Source organism: Salmo salar, chromosome 23, assembly GCF_965601325.2.
Source record: "Salmo salar chromosome 23, fSalSal1, whole genome shotgun sequence".
NCBI lineage: Eukaryota > Metazoa > Chordata > Actinopteri > Salmoniformes > Salmonidae > Salmo > Salmo salar.
Genome location: NC_138313.1, coordinates 53,252,501 through 53,273,338, shown reverse-complemented (window position 1 = coordinate 53,273,338; position 20,838 = coordinate 53,252,501). Strand labels below are relative to the sequence as shown.

Below are 20,838 nucleotides of genomic sequence, written 5' to 3'. Positions count from 1 at the left end.
GGTCATCAATGTTACCGAGCAACACGGGGGTCGAGGTCATCAATGTTACCGAGCAACACGGGGGGTCGAGGTCATCAATGTTACCGAGCAACACGGGGGGGTCGAGGTCATCAATGTTACCGAGCAACACGGGGGGGTCGAGGTCATCAATGTTACCGAGCAACACGGGGGTCGAGGTCATCAATGTTACCGAGCAACACGGGGGGGGGGTCGAGGTCATCAATGTTACCGAGCAACACGGGGGGGGGTCGAGGTCATCAATGTTACCGAGCAACAACACAGATATGTTTTGAACACGTCTGCGACCCAAATGTTAAGGCTGCTATAAAGGCAGAGCTAGATCCAATAGAAAATGACACCAACAGATCTATAATAGATGGACGGAAGGTGATCCAATAGATCTGTTAGTGTCATTTTGTATTGGATCACCTTCAGTCTAAAATGACACCAACAGATCTATAATAGATGGAAGGTGATCCAATACAAAATGACACCAACAGATCTATAATAGATGGAAGGTGATCCAATACAAAATGACACCAACAGATCTATAATAGATGGAAGGTGATCCAATACAAAATGACACCAACAGATCTATAATAGATGGAAGGTGATCCAATACAAAATGACACCAACAGATCTATAATAGATGGAAGGTGATCCAATACAAAATGACACCAACAGATCTATAATAGATGGAAGGTGATCCAATACAAAATGACACCAACAGATCTATAATAGATGGAAGGTGATCCAATACAAAATGACACCAACAGATCTATAATAGATGGAAGGTGATCCAATACAAAATGACACCAACAGATCTATAATAGATGGAAGGTGATCCAATACAAAATGACACCAACAGATCTATAATAGATGGAAGGTGATCCAATACAAAATGACACCAACAGATCTATAATAGATGGAAGGTGATCCAATACAAAATGACACCAACAGATCTATAATAGATGGAAGGTGATCCAATACAAAATGACACCAACAGATCTATAATAGATGGAAGGTGATCCAATACAAAATGACACCAACAGATCTATAATAGATGGAAGGTGATCCAATACAAAATGACACCAACAGATCTATAATAGATGGAAGGTGATCCAATACAAAATGACACCAACAGATCTATAATAGATGGAAGGTGATCCAATACAAAATGACACCAACAGATCTATAATAGATGGAAGGTGATCCAATACAAAATGACACCAACAGATCTATAATAGATGGAAGGTGATCCAATACAAAATGACACCAACAGATCTATAATAGATGGAAGGTGATCCAATACAAAATGACACCAACAGATCTATAATAGATGGAAGGTTGTTTCCTTCTTCCCCCTCCCACTCTTCCCTACCAGCCAATTAAAGTTCTAACGAGCGAGACAAAATGTCTGAGGATATTATTCAACCAAAGTAAAAAAGGACAGTAACGTTACAAGTAGGAAGTTCGTGCCATGAAAAACGTGCCATGAAAGGAGTGTGGATATTTGGCCTGGCAAAGCTGGCGCTGAGTGAACGGGAGCTGATAGGAGGATTTTACTCCACTGGTATCGGGAAGAAATTACCAGTCTTCAATGTCTGAGAATAAAATTTCTATCTGACACGAGACACTCAATTGTTGGGTCTGAAAATACTACAAGACTGCCGCAAAGCGATAGAAGGCGTGTTGATTTAGGACGAGGACCCCCACCTACGTCTATTTAATCTTAACAGTTATGATCTGAAAAGCCAACCTGGTACTAGATCAGATGATTTACGCTCTGATCCCAACATTAAATCCGAGGGGGTAAAAAAGCCCACGGAGCAGACATTACTGAAATGAAGAGGTCTGTCATAGTACCTGAAGCTGGGCATGATTTTCCAGACAACGTAGAACAAAGAGTCGGGGCTGAATGCTGTTGGGCCACCCTGCCACAGATAACACAGGGTCTTCCTCAACTCCTCCACCAAGGACCTGGGAAAACAGAGACAAACATAGGACGTCAATACCAGGAAGCTTCAACATCTCAACTCCTTCAGTTAAACATCCTCTGTGCTGTTAGCTAACTAAAACAAATCAGCATATTATTATTTTTTTTGGGTGCAGAGGTATGTTCTAAATCAAAGATGAATACACAAAGCAAGAATATGTTAGCTACATTAAAAAGCTAAGATAAAACATGTAGCCAAAGATTATAGGGTCCCCTAAGAAACGCTTATCAACACTTTGGTTCCTACCCTGTCACAATAAACCCTCCCTGGCATTTAAATTAATTTTCATGTCAAACACTATATTCAAAAGTGGCCACTATTATATTCTAACTATAGAATTAGAATAAATCATTATATTTCCATGACTAACAGTACACCCAAGAGTTTTGATCTAAATCACAAGTCAAAAAAAAAAAATCGCAATTCTAACATTTGGTTAACCACAGGCCTATAAATTGTTTGCCCATATCGTGCAGCTCTACATGGCAGTGCAGGAAATGCAGAAACTGAAGTATATAATTTATGGGTTGAAGTTGAATAGTATAAAACAATGAGAAAGGAGAAAGACCCATTGAAATCACTTACAAATGTACAGTACCAGTCAAAAGTCTGGACACCTACTCATAAGTCCCCCCCTTTACTATTTTCTACATTGTAGAATAGTGAAGCCACCAAAACTAGCTTTGCACACTTATTTTAAATTATTCAGAGTAGCCACTCTTTGCCTTGATGACAGCTTTGCACACTCTTGGCATTCTCTCAACCAGCTTCATGAGGTAGTCACCTGGAATGCATTTTAATTAACAGGTGTGCCTTGTTAATTTGTGGAATTTCTTTCCTTCTTAATGCGTTTGAGCCAATCAGTTGTGTTGTGACATGGTAGGAGTGCTATACACAAGATAAGCAAATAAGGCTAAAGACCAAGACACACGAGAAATGGACATTAGATATGTAAGAATTCCTTCAAGATTGTTGGAAAAGCATTCCAGGTGAAGCTGGTTGAGAGAATGCCAAGAGTGTGCAAAGCTGTCATCAAGGCAAAGGGTGGCTACTTTGAAGAATCTAAAATAGATTTTGATTTGTTTAACACTTCTTCTCTTACTACATGATTCCATATGTGTGTTATTTCATAGTTTTGATGTCTTAAATAAAATCCCTGGAATGAGTAGGTGTGTCCAAACTTTTGACTGGTACTGTGTGGTGTTGCCACCATAGTGTCACACACTACTCATAAACCACATTACCTTAAATTATTCAAAAACATAAAATAACGTGAAATGTGTATTTTTATACCGTGATATGATATTTTGTCCATGTCGCCCAGCCCTATGGTGTATTTTTGACTCTTACATGCGGCTAGATTAAGGCTTTGGCGGGTACGAAGTCCATTAAACCAGCCACGCTGGCAGATGGTCAGGGGACCACAGCGGGAGCATTTAACCAGCCACGCTGGCAGATGGTCAGGGGATAACAGCGGGAGCATTTAACCAGCCACGCTGGCAGATGGTCGGGATAATAGTGGGAGCATTTAACCAGCCACGCTGGCAGATGGTCAGGGGATAATAGTGGGAGCATTTAACCAGCCACGCTGGCAGATGGTCAGGGGATAATAGTGGGAGCATTTAACCAGCCACGCTGGCAGATGGTCAGGGGATAACAGCGGGAGTATTTAACCAGCCACGCTGGCAGATGGTCAGGGGATAACAGCGGGAGCATTTAACCAGCCACGCTGGCAGATGGTCAGGGGATAATAGCGGGAGCATTTAACCAGCCACGCTGGCAGATGGTCAGGGGATAATAGTGGGAGCATTTAACCAGCCACGCTGGCAGATGGTCAGGGGATAATAGTGGGAGCATTTAACCAGCCACGCTGGCAGATGGTCAGGGGATAATAGTGGGAGCATTTAACCAGCCACGCTGGCAGATGGTCAGGGGACCACAGTGGGAGCATTTAACCAGCCACGCTGGCAGATGGTCAGGGGATAATAGTGGGAGCATTTAACCAGCCACGCTGGCAGATGGTCAGGGGATAACAGTGGGAGCATTTAACCAGCCACGCTGGCAGATGGTCAGGGGATAATAGTGGGAGCATTTAACCAGCCACGCTGGCAGATGGTCAGGGGATAATAGTGGGAGCATTTAACCAGCCACGCTGGCAGATGGTCAGGGGACCACAGTGGGAGCATTTAACCAGCCACGCTGGCAGATGGTCAGGGGACCACAGTGGGAGCATTTAACCAGCCACGCTGGCAGATGGTCAGGGGATAATAGTGGGAGCATTTAACCAGCCACGCTGGCAGATGGTCAGGGGATAATAGTGGGAGCATTTAACCAGCCACGCTGGCAGATGGTCAGGGGACCACAGTGGGAGCATTTAACCAGCCACGCTGGCAGATGGTCAGGGGATAATAGTGGGAGCATTTAACCAGCCACGCTGGCAGATGGTCAGGGGATAATAGTGGGAGCATTTAACCAGCCACGCTGGCAGATGGTCAGGGGATAATAGTGGGAGCATTTAACCAGCCACGCTGGCAGATGGTCAGGGGATAATAGTGGGAGCATTTAACCAGCCACGCTGGCAGATGGTCAGGGGATAATAGTGGGAGCATTTAACCAGCCACGCTGGCAGATGGTCAGGGGATAATAGTGGGAGCATTTAACCAGCCACGCTGGCAGATGGTCAGGGGATAATAGTGGGAGCATTTAACCAGCCACGCTGGCAGATGGTCAGGGGATAATAGTGGGAGCATTTAACCAGCCACGCTGGCAGATGGTCAGGGGATAATAGTGGGAGCATTTAACCAGCCACGCTGGCAGATGGTCAGGGGATAATAGTGGGAGCATTTAACCAGCCACGCTGGCAGATGGTCAGGGGATAATAGTGGGAGCATTTAACCAGCCACGCTGGCAGATGGTCAGGGGACCACAGCGGGAGCATTTAACCAGCCACGCTGGCAGATGGTCAGGGGATAACAGCGGGAGTATTTAACCAGCCACGCTGGCAGATGGTCAGGGGATAATAGTGGGAGCATTTAACCAGCCACGCTGGCAGATGGTCAGGGGATAATAGTGGGAGCATTTAACCAGCCACGCTGGCAGATGGTCAGGGGATAACAGTGGGAGCATTTCACTCGTATTTGTGAATAAAATAGTCAGGAACGATCATATTTATAGCAAAATAAATGCTGCGGTAGCTGTTTTCAAAGTATTTCTGCCATTTTGTTAAATAGCTGGTAAATTAAAATCACACAAAGAACTATATATTCATCCCACCTCGCGCTGCAACACAGCCTGGCCGGGTGCTGAGTGAAAGACTCATTGTTAGAAGGCATAAAAGTTGATCTAATTTACTCAAAACTGAAGTCTACTAAAGTGAGAGACTGTCCCTCATGTTTCTTGGCTACTTAGATTTTTGTTCACAATCCAGGTTTCTTTTTAACGTCTGAATATCCAACGTCTAGGGAAGAGAAACAGCTACTGGTCGAACTCACAGACAGACAGACGACTCCAGTGGTTAAAAGAAATGGAGCAATAAATCATATTACTTCTTACTGGTAATACACGTGTTGTTTTAGACACAAAGCTCAACTGTTATGGTTTTTGGTGTAAATGTTTTATTTTGGTGAGTTAAAAAAAAAGACCCAAAAGTTAACTTCAGGCCCTGCAAACACGTAGGACCTTACACACTGGTGTCCCCCTGGCTGCGGGTGTGGTACATCCGTCGCCCTGCAGTCTTCCCGCTCCGCAGCGCCACCGCTGGCAGCTCCATGAAATAACAGCTGAACTGCTGGATGTTGCTGGAATAGAAACAGCTTCTTAACACCCAGCCCCTTTCCCTCAGCCCCCCCCCCCCCCAGCCCCTTTCCCTCACCCCCCCCAGCCTCTTTCCCCCCCTCACCCCCCCCAGCCTCTTTCCCTCCCTCACCCCCCCAGCCTCTTTCCCCCAGCCCCTTACCCCTTTCCCCAAGCCTCTTTCCCTCACCCCCCCAAGCCTCTTTCCCTCACCCCCCCAAGCCTCTTTCCCTCACCCCCCCCAGCCTCTTTTCCTCAGCGCCCCCCCCCCCCCCCCCCCCCCAGCCCCTTTCCCTCACCCCCCCCAGCCTCTTTCCCCCCCTCACCCCCCCCAGCCTCTTTCCCTCCTTCACCCCCCCAGCCTCTTTCCCTCCCTCACCCCCCCAGCCTCTTTCCCCCAGCCCCTTACCCCCCCAGCCTCTTTCCCTCACCCCCCCAAGCCTCTTTCCCTCACCCCCCCAAGCCTCTTTCCCTCACCCCCCCAAGCCTCTTTCCCTCACCCCCCCAAGCCTCTTTCCCTCACCCCCCCAAGCCTCTTTCCCTCACCCCCCCAAGCCTCTTTCCCTCACCCCCCCAAGCCTCTTTCCCTCACCCCCCCAAGCCTCTTTCCCTCATCCCCCCCAGCCTCTTTCCCTCATCCCCCCCAGCCTCTTTCCCTCATCCCCCCCAGCCTCTTTCCCTCACCCCCCCAGCCTCTTTCCCTCACCCCCCCAGCCTCTTTCCCTCATCCCCCCCAGCCTCTTTCCCTCACCCCCCAGCCAAAAATGTGCAACTTAAGAATTGTTAGACATTTTAGGTCCCAGAACATCAGAGAAGTTTAATTTCAAGATAGACTAAAGGTTAGAAAGGTAACCTTAAGCCATGAGTCTGGAGGTAGTGGAGAAGCAGAGGACGGCATCAGTGGAAGAGAGAGATGTGGAACCAGAGGGTTAGATATCATATGAAGCTGATATATAATGCTGCCCGCGACTACAGACCACCGAGCCAGACAGCGGGCCGGCCGCGACTACAGACCACCGAGCCAGACAGCGGGCCGGCCGCGACTACAGACCACCGAGCCAGACAGCGGGCCGGCCGCGACTACAGACCACCGAGCCAGACAGCGGGCCGGCCGCGACTACAGACCACCGAGCCAGACAGCGGGCCGGCCGCGACTACAGACCACCGAGCCAGACAGCGGGCCGGCCGCGACTACAGACCACCGAGCCAGACAGCGGGCCGGCCGCGACTACAGACCACCGAGCCAGACAGCGGGCCGGCCGCGACTACAGACCACCGAGCCAGACAGCGGGCCGGCCGCGACTACAGACCACCGAGCCAGACAGCAGGCCGGCCGCGACTACAGACCACCGAGCCAGACAGCAGGCCGGCCGCGACTACAGACCACCGAGCCAGACAGCGGGCCGGCCGCGACTACAGACCACCGAGCCAGACAGCGGGCCGGCCGCGACTACAGACCACCGAGCCAGACAGCGGGCCGGCCGCGACTACAGACCACCGAGCCAGACAGCGGGCCGGCCGCGACTACAGACCACCGAGCCAGACAGCGGGCCGGCCGCGACTACAGACCACCGAGCCAGACAGCGGGCCGGCCGCGACTACAGACCACCGAGCCAGACAGCGGGCCGGCCGCGACTACAGACCACCGAGCCAGACAGCGGGCCGGCCGCGACTACAGACCACCGAGCCAGACAGCGGGCCGGCCGCGACTACAGACCACCGAGCCAGACAGCGGGCCGGCCGCGACTACAGACCACCGAGCCAGACAGCGGGCCGGCCGCGACTACAGACCACCGAGCCAGACAGCGGGCCGGCCGCGACTACAGACCACCGAGCCAGACAGCAGGCCGCGACTACAGACCACCGAGCCAGACAGCAGGCCGCGACTACAGACCACCGAGCCAGACAGTAGGCCGCGACTACAGACCACCGAGCCAGACAGTAGGCCGCGACTACAGACCACCGAGCCAGACAGTAGGCCGCGACTACAGACCACCGAGCCAGACAGTAGGCCGCGACTACAGACCACCGAGCCAGACAGTAGGCCGCGACTACAGACCACCGAGCCAGACAGTAGGCCGCGACTACAGACCACCGAGCCAGACAGTAGGCCGCGACTACAGACCACCGAGCAAGACAGTAGGCCGCGACTACAGACCACCGAGCCAAACAGTAGGCCGGGACTACAGACCACCGAGCCAGACAGTAGGCCGCGACTACAGACCACCGAGCCAGACAGTAGGCCGCGACTACAGACCACCGAGCCAGACAGTAGGCCGCGACTACAGACCACCGAGCCAGACAGTAGGCCACACAGATCACCTGAGTTCCAAGGGACCATAATGGGCCTTGGCTCACCTGAGAGACTCACCTGAGAGACTCACCTGAGCATAACCACAACTCAGCCGTGAGGGACACTTACCTGAGAGACTGCAGGATGGCGTTCATAAAGCATGTGTTGCCTAGGTTACGTAATCCCATGGCAGAGAGAGCGGAGGCCCCACCCTGAGAGGAAGGAGAGGGAGACAGAGAGAGGGAGACAGAGAGAGACAGACAGAGAGAGGGAGACAGAGAGAGACAGAGGGAGACAGAGAGAGACAGAGAGAGAGAGAGAAAGAGACAGAGAGAGAGAGAGAGAGAAAGAGACAGAGAGAGAGAGAGAGAGAAAGAGACAGAGAGAGAGAGAGAGAGAAAGAGACAGAGAGAGAGAGAGAGAGAAAGAGACAGAGAGAGAGAGAGAGAGAAAGAGACGGAGAGAGACAGAGACACAGAGAGAGAGAGACGGAGAGAGACACAGAGAGAGAGAGACAGAGAGACACAGAGAGAGAGAGACAGAGAGACACAGAGAGACAGAGAGACAGAGAGACACAGAGAGACAGAGAGACAGAGAGACAGAGAGACAGAGAGACAGAGAGACAGAGACAGAGAGACAGAGACAGGGAGACAGAGAGGGAGACAGAGAGGGAGACAGAGAGGGAGACAGAGAGGGAGACAGAGAGGGAGACAGAGAGGGAGACAGAGAGGGAGACAGAGAGGGAGACAGAGAGGGAGACAGAGAGGGAGACAGAGAGGGAGACAGAGAGGGAGACAGAGAGGGAGACAGAGAGGGAGACAGAGAGGGAGACAGAGAGGGAGACAGAGAGGGAGACAGAGAGGGAGACAGAGAGGGAGACAGAGAGGGAGACAGAGAGGGAGACAGAGAGGGAGACAGAGAGGGAGACAGAGAGGGAGACAGAGAGGGAGACAGAGAGGGAGACAGAGAGGGAGACAGAGAGGGAGACAGAGAGGGAGACAGAGAGGGAGACAGAGGAGACAGAGAGACCCAGAGGGGGAGAGACACAAGACCTGATAACATTCACTTATCAACAATAAGCAAAAGTAGAGAAAATGATAAAGGGGGCAATACTTTTCCCACTAACATATTGAATTATTTTAAGGACAAACCAAGGATCATTTAGGTATTTGATTTGGAATTTTAAGACCCCTTGAAGAACCCCAAAAATATATATATTTTTTAATTATTATTATTTGGCCCCACTGCTATTAGCCCATAGAAACACATTGCATAACAGATTCACTACATCCTACAAAATAAATATAAAGGAAGTTTGTTCTGAAGTGTCTGTCCTTTATCCTGTTAGGGCTAGGGGGCAGTATTGACACGGCCGGATAAAAAAACGTACCCGATTTAATCTGGTTACTACTCCTGCCCAGTAACTAGAATATGCATATAATTATTGGCTTTGGATAGAAAACACCCTAAAGTTTCTAAAACTGTTTGAATGGTGTCTGTGAGTATAACAGAACTCATATGGCAGGCCAAAACCTGAGAAGATTCCATGTACAGGAAGTGGCCTGTCTGAAAAGTTGTGTTTCATCTTGGCTCTTTTTATTTAAGACTGAGGATCTTTGCAATAACGTGACACTTCCTACGGCTCCCATAGGCTCTCAGAGCCCGGGAAAAAGCTGAATGATATCGAGGCAGCCTCTGGCTGAAACACATTATCGCGTTTGGCAAGTGGCCGATAATAGTACTATGGACTTAGGCGCGTGCACGAGTCGACCCCATGCTTTATTTTCTTTCCTCTGTTTACCTAAACGCAGATTCCCGGTCGGAATATTATCGCTTTTTTATGAGAAAAATGGCATAAAAATTGATTTTAAACAGCGGTTGACATGCTTCGAAGTACGGTAATGGAATATTTAGACATTTTTTGTCACGAAACGCGCCATGCTCGTCACCCTTATTTACCCTTTCGGATAGTGTCTTGAACGCACGAACAAAACGCCGCAGTTTGGATATAACTATGGATTATTTTGAACCAAACCAACATTTGTTATTGAAGTAGAAGTCCTGGGAGTGCATTCTGACTAAGACAGCAAAGGTAATAACATTTTTCTTATAGTAAATCTGACTTTGATGAGTGCTAAACTTGCTGGGTGTCTAAATAGCTAGCCCTGTGATGCAAAATGTGCTTTCACCGAAAAGCTATTTTAAAATCGGACTTATCGAGTGCATAGAGGAGTTCTGTATCTATAATTCTTAAAATAATTGTTATGCTTTTTGTGAACGTTTATCGTGAGTAATTTAGTAAATTCACCGGCAGTGTTCGGTGGGAATGCTAGTCACATGCTAGTCACATGCTAATGTAAAAAGCTGGTTTTTGATATAAATATGAACTTGATTGAACAAAACATGCATGTATTGTATAACATAATGTCCTAGGAGTGTCATCTGATGAAGATCATCAAAGGTTAGTGCTGCATTTAGCTGTGGTTTGGGTTTATGTGACATTATATGCTAGCTTGAAAAATGGGTGTCTAATTATTTCTGGATGGGTACTCTGCTGACATAATCTAATGTTTTGCTTTCGTTGTAAAGCCTTTTTTGAAATCGGACAGTGTGGTTAGATTAACGAGAGTCTTGTCTTTAAAATGGTGTAAAATAGTCATTCAGGTTTTTGAATAACGCGCCACAGGATTACACTGGCTGTTACGTAGGTGGGACGATTTGGTGCCACCTAGCCCAGAGAGGTTATCTGAGAGATATAAGATCAGGAAACGTGTATTTTCTTACATCTGGCAAATACAAATCAAATTGTGGAACACTTACATTGTCCTTCAACAGTTTACTGGTAGGAGAGTTGCCTTCCAGAAGTCTCCTCTTTGTCCGTCTGTCAACAGCCAGGGGAGAGCTGAAGGTGATAAACGACATTCAGTCTCAACTAACAAAAGCACAGCGTTATAATTAAGAAATAATGGCCCGAGGGGTTATGGTCAATATACCACGGCTAAGGGCTGTTCTTAAGCACGACTCAACGCGGAGTGCCTGGATACAGCCGTGGTTTATTGGCCACATACCACAACCCCCCCCTTCCTAAATGCCCCCCAGCCTTCAGATGGGAGTAAACAGTACTTCCTAAATACCCCCCAGCCTTCAGATGGGAGTAAACAGTACTTCCTAAATGCCCCCAGCCTTCAGATGGGAGTAAACAGTACTTCCTAAATACCCCCCAGCCTTCAGATGGGAGTAAACAGTACTTCCTAAATGCCCCCAGCCTTCAGATGGGAGTAAACAGTACTTCCTAAATGCCCCCAGCCTTCAGATGGGAGTAAACAGTACTTCCTAAATACCCCCCAGCCTTCAGATGGGAGTAAACAGTACTTCCTAAATGCCCCCCAGCCTTCAGATGGGAGTAAACAGTACTTCCTAAATACCCTTCAGATGGGAGTAAACAGTACTTCCTAAATACCCCCCAGCCTTCAGATGGGAGTAAACAGTACTTCCTAAATACCCCCCAGCCTTCAGATGGGAGTAAACAGTACTTCCTAAATACCCCCCAGCCTTCAGATGGGAGTAAACAGTACTTCCTAAATGCCCCCCAGCCTTCAGATGGGAGTAAACAGTACTTCCTAAATGCCCCCAGCCTTCAGATGGGAGTAAACAGTACTTCCTAAATGCCCTTCAGATGGGAGTAAACAGTACTTCCTAAATACCCCCCAGCCTTCAGATGGGAGTAAACAGTACTTCCTAAATACCCCCAGCCTTCAGATGGGAGTAAACAGTACTTCCTAAATGCCCTTCAGATGGGAGTAAACAGTACTTCCTAAATGCCCTTCAGATGGGAGTAAACAGTACTTCCTAAATACCCTTCAGATGGGAGTAAACAGTACTTCCTAAATACCCCCAGCCTTCAGATGGGAGTAAACAGTACTTCCTAAATACCCCCCAGCCTTCAGATGGGAGTAAACAGTACTTCCTAAATGCCCCCCAGCCTTCAGATGGGAGTAAACAGTACTTCCTAAATACCCTTCAGATGGGAGTAAACAGTACTTCCTAAATACCCCCCAGCCTTCAGATGGGAGTAAACAGTACTTCCTAAATACCCCCCAGCCTTCAGATGGGAGTAAACAGTACTTCCTAAATGCCCTTCAGATGGGAGTAAACAGTACTTCCTAAATACCCTTCAGATGGGAGTAAACAGTACTTCCTAAATACCCTTCAGATGGGAGTAAACAGTACTTCCTAAATGCCCCCCAGCCTTCAGATGGGAGTAAACAGTACTTCCTAAATACCCCCCAGCCTTCAGATGGGAGTAAACAGTACTTCCTAAATACCCCCCAGCCTTCAGATGGGAGTAAACAGTACTTCCTAAATACCCCCCAGCCTTCAGATGGGAGTAAACAGTACTTCCTAAATACCCCCCAGCCTTCAGATGGGAGTAAACAGTACTTCCTAAATGCCCTTCAGATGGGAGTAAACAGTACTTCCTAAATACCCTTCAGATGGGAGTAAACAGTACTTCCTAAATACCCCCCAGCCTTCAGCCGGTCCAGAACTGCACCAAAAATATATCCAAAAGGTGTCGGGTGCTTGCTTATTGAGGAGTCGCCTACAGTGTTGCCTGAAATATACATTTTATGAATGCCCTGATCTACAGTATCTCACAAAAGTGAGTACACCCCTCATATTTTTGTATATATTTGAGTATATCTTTTCATGTGACAACACTGAAGAAATGACACTTTGCTACAATGTAAAGTAGTGAGTGTGCAGCTTGTATAACAGTGTAAATTAGCTGTCCTCTCAAAATAACATTTACGTCATTTAGCAGACGCTCTTATCCAGAGCGACTTACAAATTGGTGCGTTCACCTTATGATATCCAGTGGAACAACCACTTTACAATAGTGCATCTATATCTTTTAGGGGGGGGGGGGGGGGGGGGGAGGGTTAGAAGGATTACTATATCCTATCCCAGGTATTCCTTAAAGAGGTGGGGTTTCAGGTGTCTCCGGAAGGTGGTGATTGACTCCGCTGTCCTGGCGTCGTGAGGGAGCTTGTTCCACCATTGCGGTGCCAGAGCAGCGAACAGTTTTGACTGGGCTGAGCGGGAACTGTGCTTCCTCAGAGGTAGGGGGGCCAGCAGGCCAGAGGTGGATGAACCATGTCCATCCATGTAGTAGACCCACCGTTTTGTAAAAAAAAAGGCCGTTGCATTCCTTTATAAGTCCTGATTCCTGTGACTAATCAATTTGGCTGTTTAAAGCTCTGAATATATTCAGCTACTCAACTTTATCAGGAGTTAACGCGAGCCTATCTGCAATGTGTTTACACAGCGGGAAACGCATAACTATTGTCAAAATACACCGATGCAAACTGGAATCCACTGATCATGACAAATGGGGTGTAAAGTCCTGGACAACAGTTGTGATTGTCCATTCCATATTGTCCATTTTACTTTGACCTGTCCTGTTTTTATGATAGGTTGTTTGTTAACATCAATGAATCAATCAAATGTATTTATAAAGCCCTTCTTACATCAGCTGATATCTCAAAGTGCTGTACAGAAACCCAGCCTAAAACCCCAAACAGCAAGCAATGCAGATGTAGAAGCACGGTGGCTAGGAAAAACTCCCTAGAAAGGCCAGAACCTAGGAAGAAACCTAGAGAGGAACCAGGCTATGAGGGGTGACCAGTCCTCTACTGGCTGTACTGGGTAGAGAGGAACCAGGCTATGAGGGGTGGCCAGTCCTCTACTGGCTGTACTGGGTAGACCAGAGGAACCAGGCTATGAGGGGTGGCCAGTCCTCTTCTGGCTGTACTGGGTAGACCAGAGGAACCAGGCTATGAGGGGTGGCCAGTCCTCTTCTGGCTGTACTGGGTAGAGAGGAACCAGGCTATGAGGGGTGACCAGTCCTCTACTGGCTGTACTGGGTAGACCAGAGGAACCAGGCTATGAGGGGTGGCCAGTCCTCTTCTGGCTGTACTGGGTAGAGAGGAACCAGGCTATGAGGGGTGGCCAGTCCTCTTCTGGCTGTACTGGGTAGAGAGGAACCAGGCTATGAGGGGTGACCAGTCCTCTACTGGCTGTACTGGGTAGACCAGAGGAACCAGGCTATGAGGGGTGGCCAGTCCTCTTCTGGCTGTACTGGGTAGACCAGAGGAACCAGGCTATGAGGGGTGGCCAGTCCTCTACTGGCTGTACTGGGTAGACCAGAGGAACCAGGCTATGAGGGGTGGCCAGTCCTCTTCTGGCTGTACTGGGTAGAGAGGAACCAGGCTATGAGGGGTGACCAGTCCTCTACTGGCTGTACTGGGTAGACCAGAGGAACCAGGCTATGAGGGGTGGCCAGTCCTCTTCTGGCTGTACTGGGTAGACCAGAGGAACCAGGCTATGAGGGGTGGCCAGTCCTCTTCTGGCTGTACTGGGTAGAGAGGAACCAGGCTATGAGGGGTGGCCAGTCCTCTACTGGCTGTACTGGGTAGACCAGAGGAACCAGGCTCTGAGGGGTGGCCAGTCCTCTACTGGCTGTACTGGGTAGACCAGAGGAACCAGGCTATGAGGGGTGACCAGTCCTCTACTGGCTGTACTGGGTAGAGAGGAACCAGGCTCTGAGGGGTGACCAGTCCTCTACTGGCTGTACTGGGTAGACCAGAGGAACCAGGCTATGAGGGGTGACCAGTCCTCTACTGGCTGTACTGGGTAGACCAGAGGAACCAGGCTCTGAGGGGTGACCAGTCCTCTACTGGCTGTACTGGGTAGACCAGAGGAACCAGGCTCTGAGGGGTGGCCAGTCCTCTTCTGGCTGTACTGGGTAGAGAGGAACCAGGCTATGAGGGGTGGCCAGTCCTCTACTGGCTGTACTGGGTAGACCAGAGGAACCAGGCTCTGAGGGGTGGCCAGTCCTCTACTGGCTGTACTGGGTAGAGAGGAACCAGGCTATGAGGGGTGGCCAGTCCTCTTCTGGCTGTACTGGGTAGAGAGGAACCAGGCTATGAGGGGTGGCCAGTCCTCTACTGGCTGTACTGGGTAGACCAGAGGAACCGGGCTATGAGGGGTGACCAGTCCTCTACTGGCTGTACTGGGTAGAGAGGAACCAGGCTATGAGGGGTGACCAGTCCTCTACTGGCTGTACTGGGTAGACCAGAGGAACCAGGCTCTGAGGGGTGGCCAGTCCTCTACTGGCTGTACTGGGTAGAGAGGAACCAGGCTATGAGGGGTGGCCAGTCCTCTTCTGGCTGTACTGGGTAGACCAGAGGAACCAGGCTATGAGGGGTGACCAGTCCTCTACTGGCTGTACTGGGTAGACCAGAGGAACCAGGCTCTGAGGGGTGGCCAGTCCTCTTCTGGCTGTACTGGGTAGACCAGAGGAACCAGGCTATGAGGGGTGACCAGTCCTCTACTGGCTGTACTGGGTAGAGAGGAACCAGGCTATGAGGGGTGACCAGTCCTCTACTGGCTGTACTGGGTAGAGAGGAACCAGGCTATGAGGGGTGACCAGTCCTCTACTGGCTGTACTGGGTAGACCAGAGGAACCAGGCTCTGAGGGGTGGCCAGTCCTCTACTGGCTGTACTGGGTAGACCAGAGGAACCAGGCTCTGAGGGGTGGCCAGTCCTCTACTGGCTGTACTGGGTAGACCAGAGGAACCAGGCTCTGAGGGGTGACCTGTCCTCTGCTGGCTGTACTGGGTAGACCAGAGGAACCAGGCTATGAGGGGTGACCAGTCCTCTACTGGCTGTACTGGGTAGAGAGGAACCAGGCTCTGAGGGGTGACCAGTCCTCTACTGGCTGTACTGGGTAGACCAGAGGAACCAGGCTCTGAGGGGTGACCTGTCCTCTGCTGGCTGTACTGGGTAGAGAGGAACCAGGCTCTTAGGGGTGGCCAGTCCTCTTCTGGCTTTGCCAGGTGGAGATTACAGGAGTACAAGGCCATTTTACTTTGACCGGTCCTGTTTTTAGGATTTGTTGCTTTGTTAACATGACAGCTAATGTTTTATCTGAATGAGCTCCATTCAGGGACGGCTATTTGATCTGAGAAACCAGGATGATGGTCTCATTACATTGTCCTCCATTCTATCTCCAGCCTGTTTTGCTACAGAAAAAGGTCACATCCTCTTTCTACCGTTTCCTCCATCTGCTACATCACTTATGTTAAATCCATGTTATGGAGCGTTGTTGGAGCATCACAGCGCCGAGTCTCTCCACCGGCAGCCTGGAGAGGCGCACTGGGAAACGGACAAGCTAAATATTTAGCGTCCCTGCCTTTGGCAAAACTGGCCACTGTTTATCACAGGGTGGCATCAACGATCACCTAAAAAAGCCCATATGCCATTGGTTGAGAGAAATTGTCATTGTTTTTTGGTGCAGAATTACGGGAGGTTTTATGTTCTCGTCTCCTAACTCCGCCACATTGTTCTCAACACCAATATGCTGGTTAACTTTGCCATTTACGCCCAGAGCAACATGGTCCAGGAAAAGGCGGCAATTGAAAAGCGCAGAGCAGGAATGCAAACTGGTGAGAGCTCAAAATGGTGACACTTCTATTTTGCGCTGAAACATGATAAATCCCTGCTAGTGGGGATAAAAAAAATATATATATATATCAGCTTTAAAATGCTAATTTATACCACCAAGAATATGACCAGTCTCTGTGTGAAATAAAAAGCGGTTCATGTGAACCGAGTAAGAGTTGCTTCCATCCCTCTCCTCGACCCTCTCTGGGCTCGAACCAGGGACCCTCCGCACAGTCCCCATCGCTCCACACGGTAACAGAGTAAGAGTTGCTTCCATCCCTCTCCTCGACCCTCTCTGGGCTCGAACCAGGGACCCTCCGCACAGTCCCCATCGCTCCACACGGTAACAGAGTAAGAGTTGCTTCCATCCCTCTCCTCGCCCCTACCTGGGCTCGAACCAGGGACCCTCCGCACAGTCCCCATCGCTCCACACGGTAACAGAGTAAGAGTTGCTTCCATCCCTCTCCTCGCCCCTACCTGGGCTCGAACCAGGGACCCTCCGCACAGTCCCCATCGCTCCACACGGTAACAGAGTAAGAGTTGCTTCCATCCCTCTCCTCGCCCCTACCTGGGCTCGAACCAGGGACCCTCCGCACAGTCCCCATCGCTCCACACGGTAACAGAGTAAGAGTTGCTTCCATCCCTCTCCTCGCCCCTACCTGGGCTCGAACCAGGGACCCTCCGCACAGTCCCCATCGCTCCACACGGTAACAGAGTAAGAGTTGCTTCCATCCCTCTCCTCGCCCCTACCTGGGCTCGAACCAGGGACCCTCCGCACAGTCCCCATCGCTCCACACGGTAACAGAGTAAGAGTTGCTTCCATCCCTCTCCTCGCCCCTACCTGGGCTCGAACCAGGGACCCTCCGCACAGTCCCCATCGCTCCACACGGTAACAGAGTAAGAGTTGCTTAAACCACGTCAAGGTCTCAGAGCGAAACACTACTAGCGCGCACGGCTAACTAGCGCGCACGGCTAACTAGCGCGCACGGCTAACTAGCGCGCACGGCTAACTAGCGCGCACGGCTAACTAGCGCGCACGGCTAACTAGCGCGCACGGCTAACTAGCGCGCACGGCTAACTAGCTAGCCGTTTCACACCGGTTACATAAGGAAAGAAATCCAATGTTATTTGTTTCCTGGACTTTACTGCAAATGACACTCAAGTCTTGAGAAAAAAAACAATCCACTAATATTGCAGTTACCACGACAGCCTTTACAATAATAGAACGCCTGTTACCACGACAGCCTTTACAATAATAGAACGCCTGTTACCACGACAGCCTTTACAATAATAGAACGCCTGTTACCACGACAGCCTTTACAATAATAGAACGCCTGTTACCACGACAGCCTTTACAATAATAGAACGCCTGTTACCACGACAGCCTTTACAATAATAGAACGCCTGTTACCACGACAGCCTTTACAATAATAGAACGCCTGTTACCACGACAGCCTTTACAATAATAGAACGCCTGTTACCACGACAGCCTTTACAATAATAGAACGCCTGTTACCACGACAGCCTTTACAATAATAGAACGCCTGTTACCACGACAGCCTTTACAATAATAGAACGCCTGTTACCACGACAGCCTTTACAATAATAGAACGCCTGTTACCACGACAGCCTTTACAATAATAGAACGCCTGTTACCACGACAGCCTTTACAATAATAGAACGCCTGTTACCACGACAGCCTTTACTACAATAGAACGCCTGTTACCACGACAGCCTTTACTACAATAGAACGCCTGTTACCACGACAGCCTTTACAATAGAACGCCTGTTACCACGACAGCCTTTACAATAGAACGCCTGTTACCACGACAGCCTTTACAATAGAACGCCTGTTACCACGACAGCCTTTATAATAGAACGCCTGTTACCACGACAGCCTTTATAATAGAACGCCTGTTACCACGACAGCCTTTATAATAGAACGCCTGTTACCACGACAGCCTTTATAATAGAACGCCTGTTACCACGACAGCCTTTATAATAGAACGCTTGTTACCACGACAGCCTTTATAATAGAACGCTTGTTACCACGACAGCCTTTATAATAGAACGCTTGTTACCACGACAGCCTTTATAATAGAACGCTTGTTACCACGACAGCCTTTATAATAGAACGCTTGTTACCACGACAGCCTTTATAATAGAACGCTTGTTACCACGACAGCCTTTATAATAGAACGCTTGTTACCACGACAGCCTTTATAAAGGATGCTTGTTACCACGACAGCCTTTATAATAGAACGCTTGTTACCACGACAGCCTTTATAATAGAACGCTTGTTACCACGACAGCCTTATAATAGAACGCTTGTTACCACGACAGCCTTTATAATAGAACGCTTGTTACCACGACAGCCTTTATAATAGAACGCTTGTTACCACGACAGCCTTTATAATAGAACGCTTGTTACCACGACAGCCTTTATAATAGAACGCTTGTTACCACGACAGCCTTTATAATAGAACGCTTGTTACCATGACAGCCTTTATAATAGAACGCGTGTTACCATGGCAACCTTTATAATAGAACGCTTGTTATTGCACTTGGGGGGGAAAAAAACTACTTGAAGTAGAAATAAAATGAAACATTGTATTTTTGCTGGATTATAAACTATAGTAGACATCTACCAAGTGCACAAGGCTACATGTGTCCAAAAATAATGTTCACTTGACCCCTGAATCCACTTGTTTAACGAGTACGCATAAAAACACAAGAAGAAGAAAGAGCGTAACATTACATTTAAACTACTCAAATCAGTAGGAGGGAAGTCTAGTCAGGCATCGTTTCTGACGTCGCTACGCGCAGGATTACTGAGAGGCGAGAGTCGGTAAGAGAGGATTACTGAGAGGCGAGAGTCGGTAGGAGAGGATTACTGAGAGGCGAGAGTCGGTAAGAGAGGATTACTGAGAGGCGAGAGTCGGTAAGAGAGGATTACTGAGAGGCGAGAGTCGGTAAGAGAGGATTACTGAGAGGCGAGAGTCGGTAAGAGAGGATTACTGAGAGGCGAGAGTCGGTAAGAGAGGATTACTGAGAGGCGAGAGTCGGTAAGAGAGGATTACTGAGAGGCGAGAGTCGGTAAGAGAGGATTACTGAGAGGCGAGAGTCGGTAAGAGAGGATTACTGAGAGGCGAGAGTCGGTAAGAGAGGATTACTGAGAGGCGAGAGTCGGTAGGAGAGGATTACTGAGAGGCGAGAGTCGGTAAGAGAGGATTACTGAGAGGCGAGAGTCGGTAAGAGAGGATTACTGAGAGGCGAGAGTCGGTAGGAGAGCATTACTGAGAGGCGAGAGTCGGTAGAGAGGATTACTGAGAGGCGAGAGTCGGTAAGAGAGGATTACTGAGAGGCGAGAGTCGGTAAGAGAGGATTACTGAGAGGCGAGAGTCGGTAAGAGAGGATTACTGAGAGGCGAGAGTCGGTAAGAGAGGATTACTGAGAGGCGAGAGTCGGTAAGAGAGGATTACTGAGAGGCGAGAGTCGGTAGGAGAGGATTACTGAGAGGCGAGAGTCGGTAGGAGAGGATTACTGAGAGGCGAGAGTCGGTAAGAGAGGATTACTGAGAGGCGAGAGTCGGTAAGAGAGGATTACTGAGAGGCGAGAGTCGGTAGGAGAGGATTACTGAGAGGCGAGAGTCGGTAAGAGAGGATTACTGAGAGGCGAGAGTCAGTAGGAGAGGATTACTGAGAGGCGAGAGTCGGTAAGAGAGGATTACTGAGAGGCGAGAGTCGGTAAGAGAGGATTACTGAGAGGCGAGAGTCGGTAAGAGAGGATTACTGAGAGGCGAGAGTCGGTAAGAGAGGATTACTGAGAGGCGAGAGTCGGTAGGAGAGGATTACTGAGAGGCGAGAGTCGGTAAGAGAGGATTACTGAGAGGCGAGAGTCGGTAAGAGAGGATTACTGAGAGGCGAGAGTCGGTAAGAGAGGATTACTGAGAGGCGAGAGTCGGTAAGAGAGGATTACTGAGAGGCGAGAGTCGGTAGGAGAGGATTACTGAGAGGCGAGAGTCGGTAGGAGAGGATTACTGAGAGGCGAGAGTCGGTAAGAGAGGATTACTGAGAGGCGAGAGTCGGTAAGAGAGGATTACTGAGAGGCGAGAGTCGGTAGGAGAGGATTACTGAGAGGCGAGAGGCGGTAGGAGAGGATTACTGAGAGGCGAGAGTCGGTAGGAGAGGATTACTGAGAGGCGAGAGTCGGTAAGAGAGGATTACTGAGAGGCGAGAGTCGGTAAGAGAG

General features: G+C 49.4%; 1 protein-coding gene across 1 annotated transcript in view; it reads right to left on the bottom strand.

Annotated features, from left to right (window-relative positions):
- The window catches only part of usp3 (ubiquitin specific peptidase 3), a 52,875-nt gene that overhangs the window by 17,335 nt on the left and 14,702 nt on the right, over positions 1-20,838 (bottom strand). The window contains exons 5-8 of the mRNA XM_082968233.1: positions 10,903-10,984; positions 8,212-8,294; positions 5,681-5,794; positions 1,867-1,980 (exon numbers count right to left, since the gene is read on the bottom strand). Coding sequence (XP_082824359.1) covers positions 1,867-1,980; positions 5,681-5,794; positions 8,212-8,294; positions 10,903-10,984 — 393 coding nt within the window. The remainder of the gene's footprint in view (positions 1-1,866; positions 1,981-5,680; positions 5,795-8,211; positions 8,295-10,902; positions 10,985-20,838) is intronic.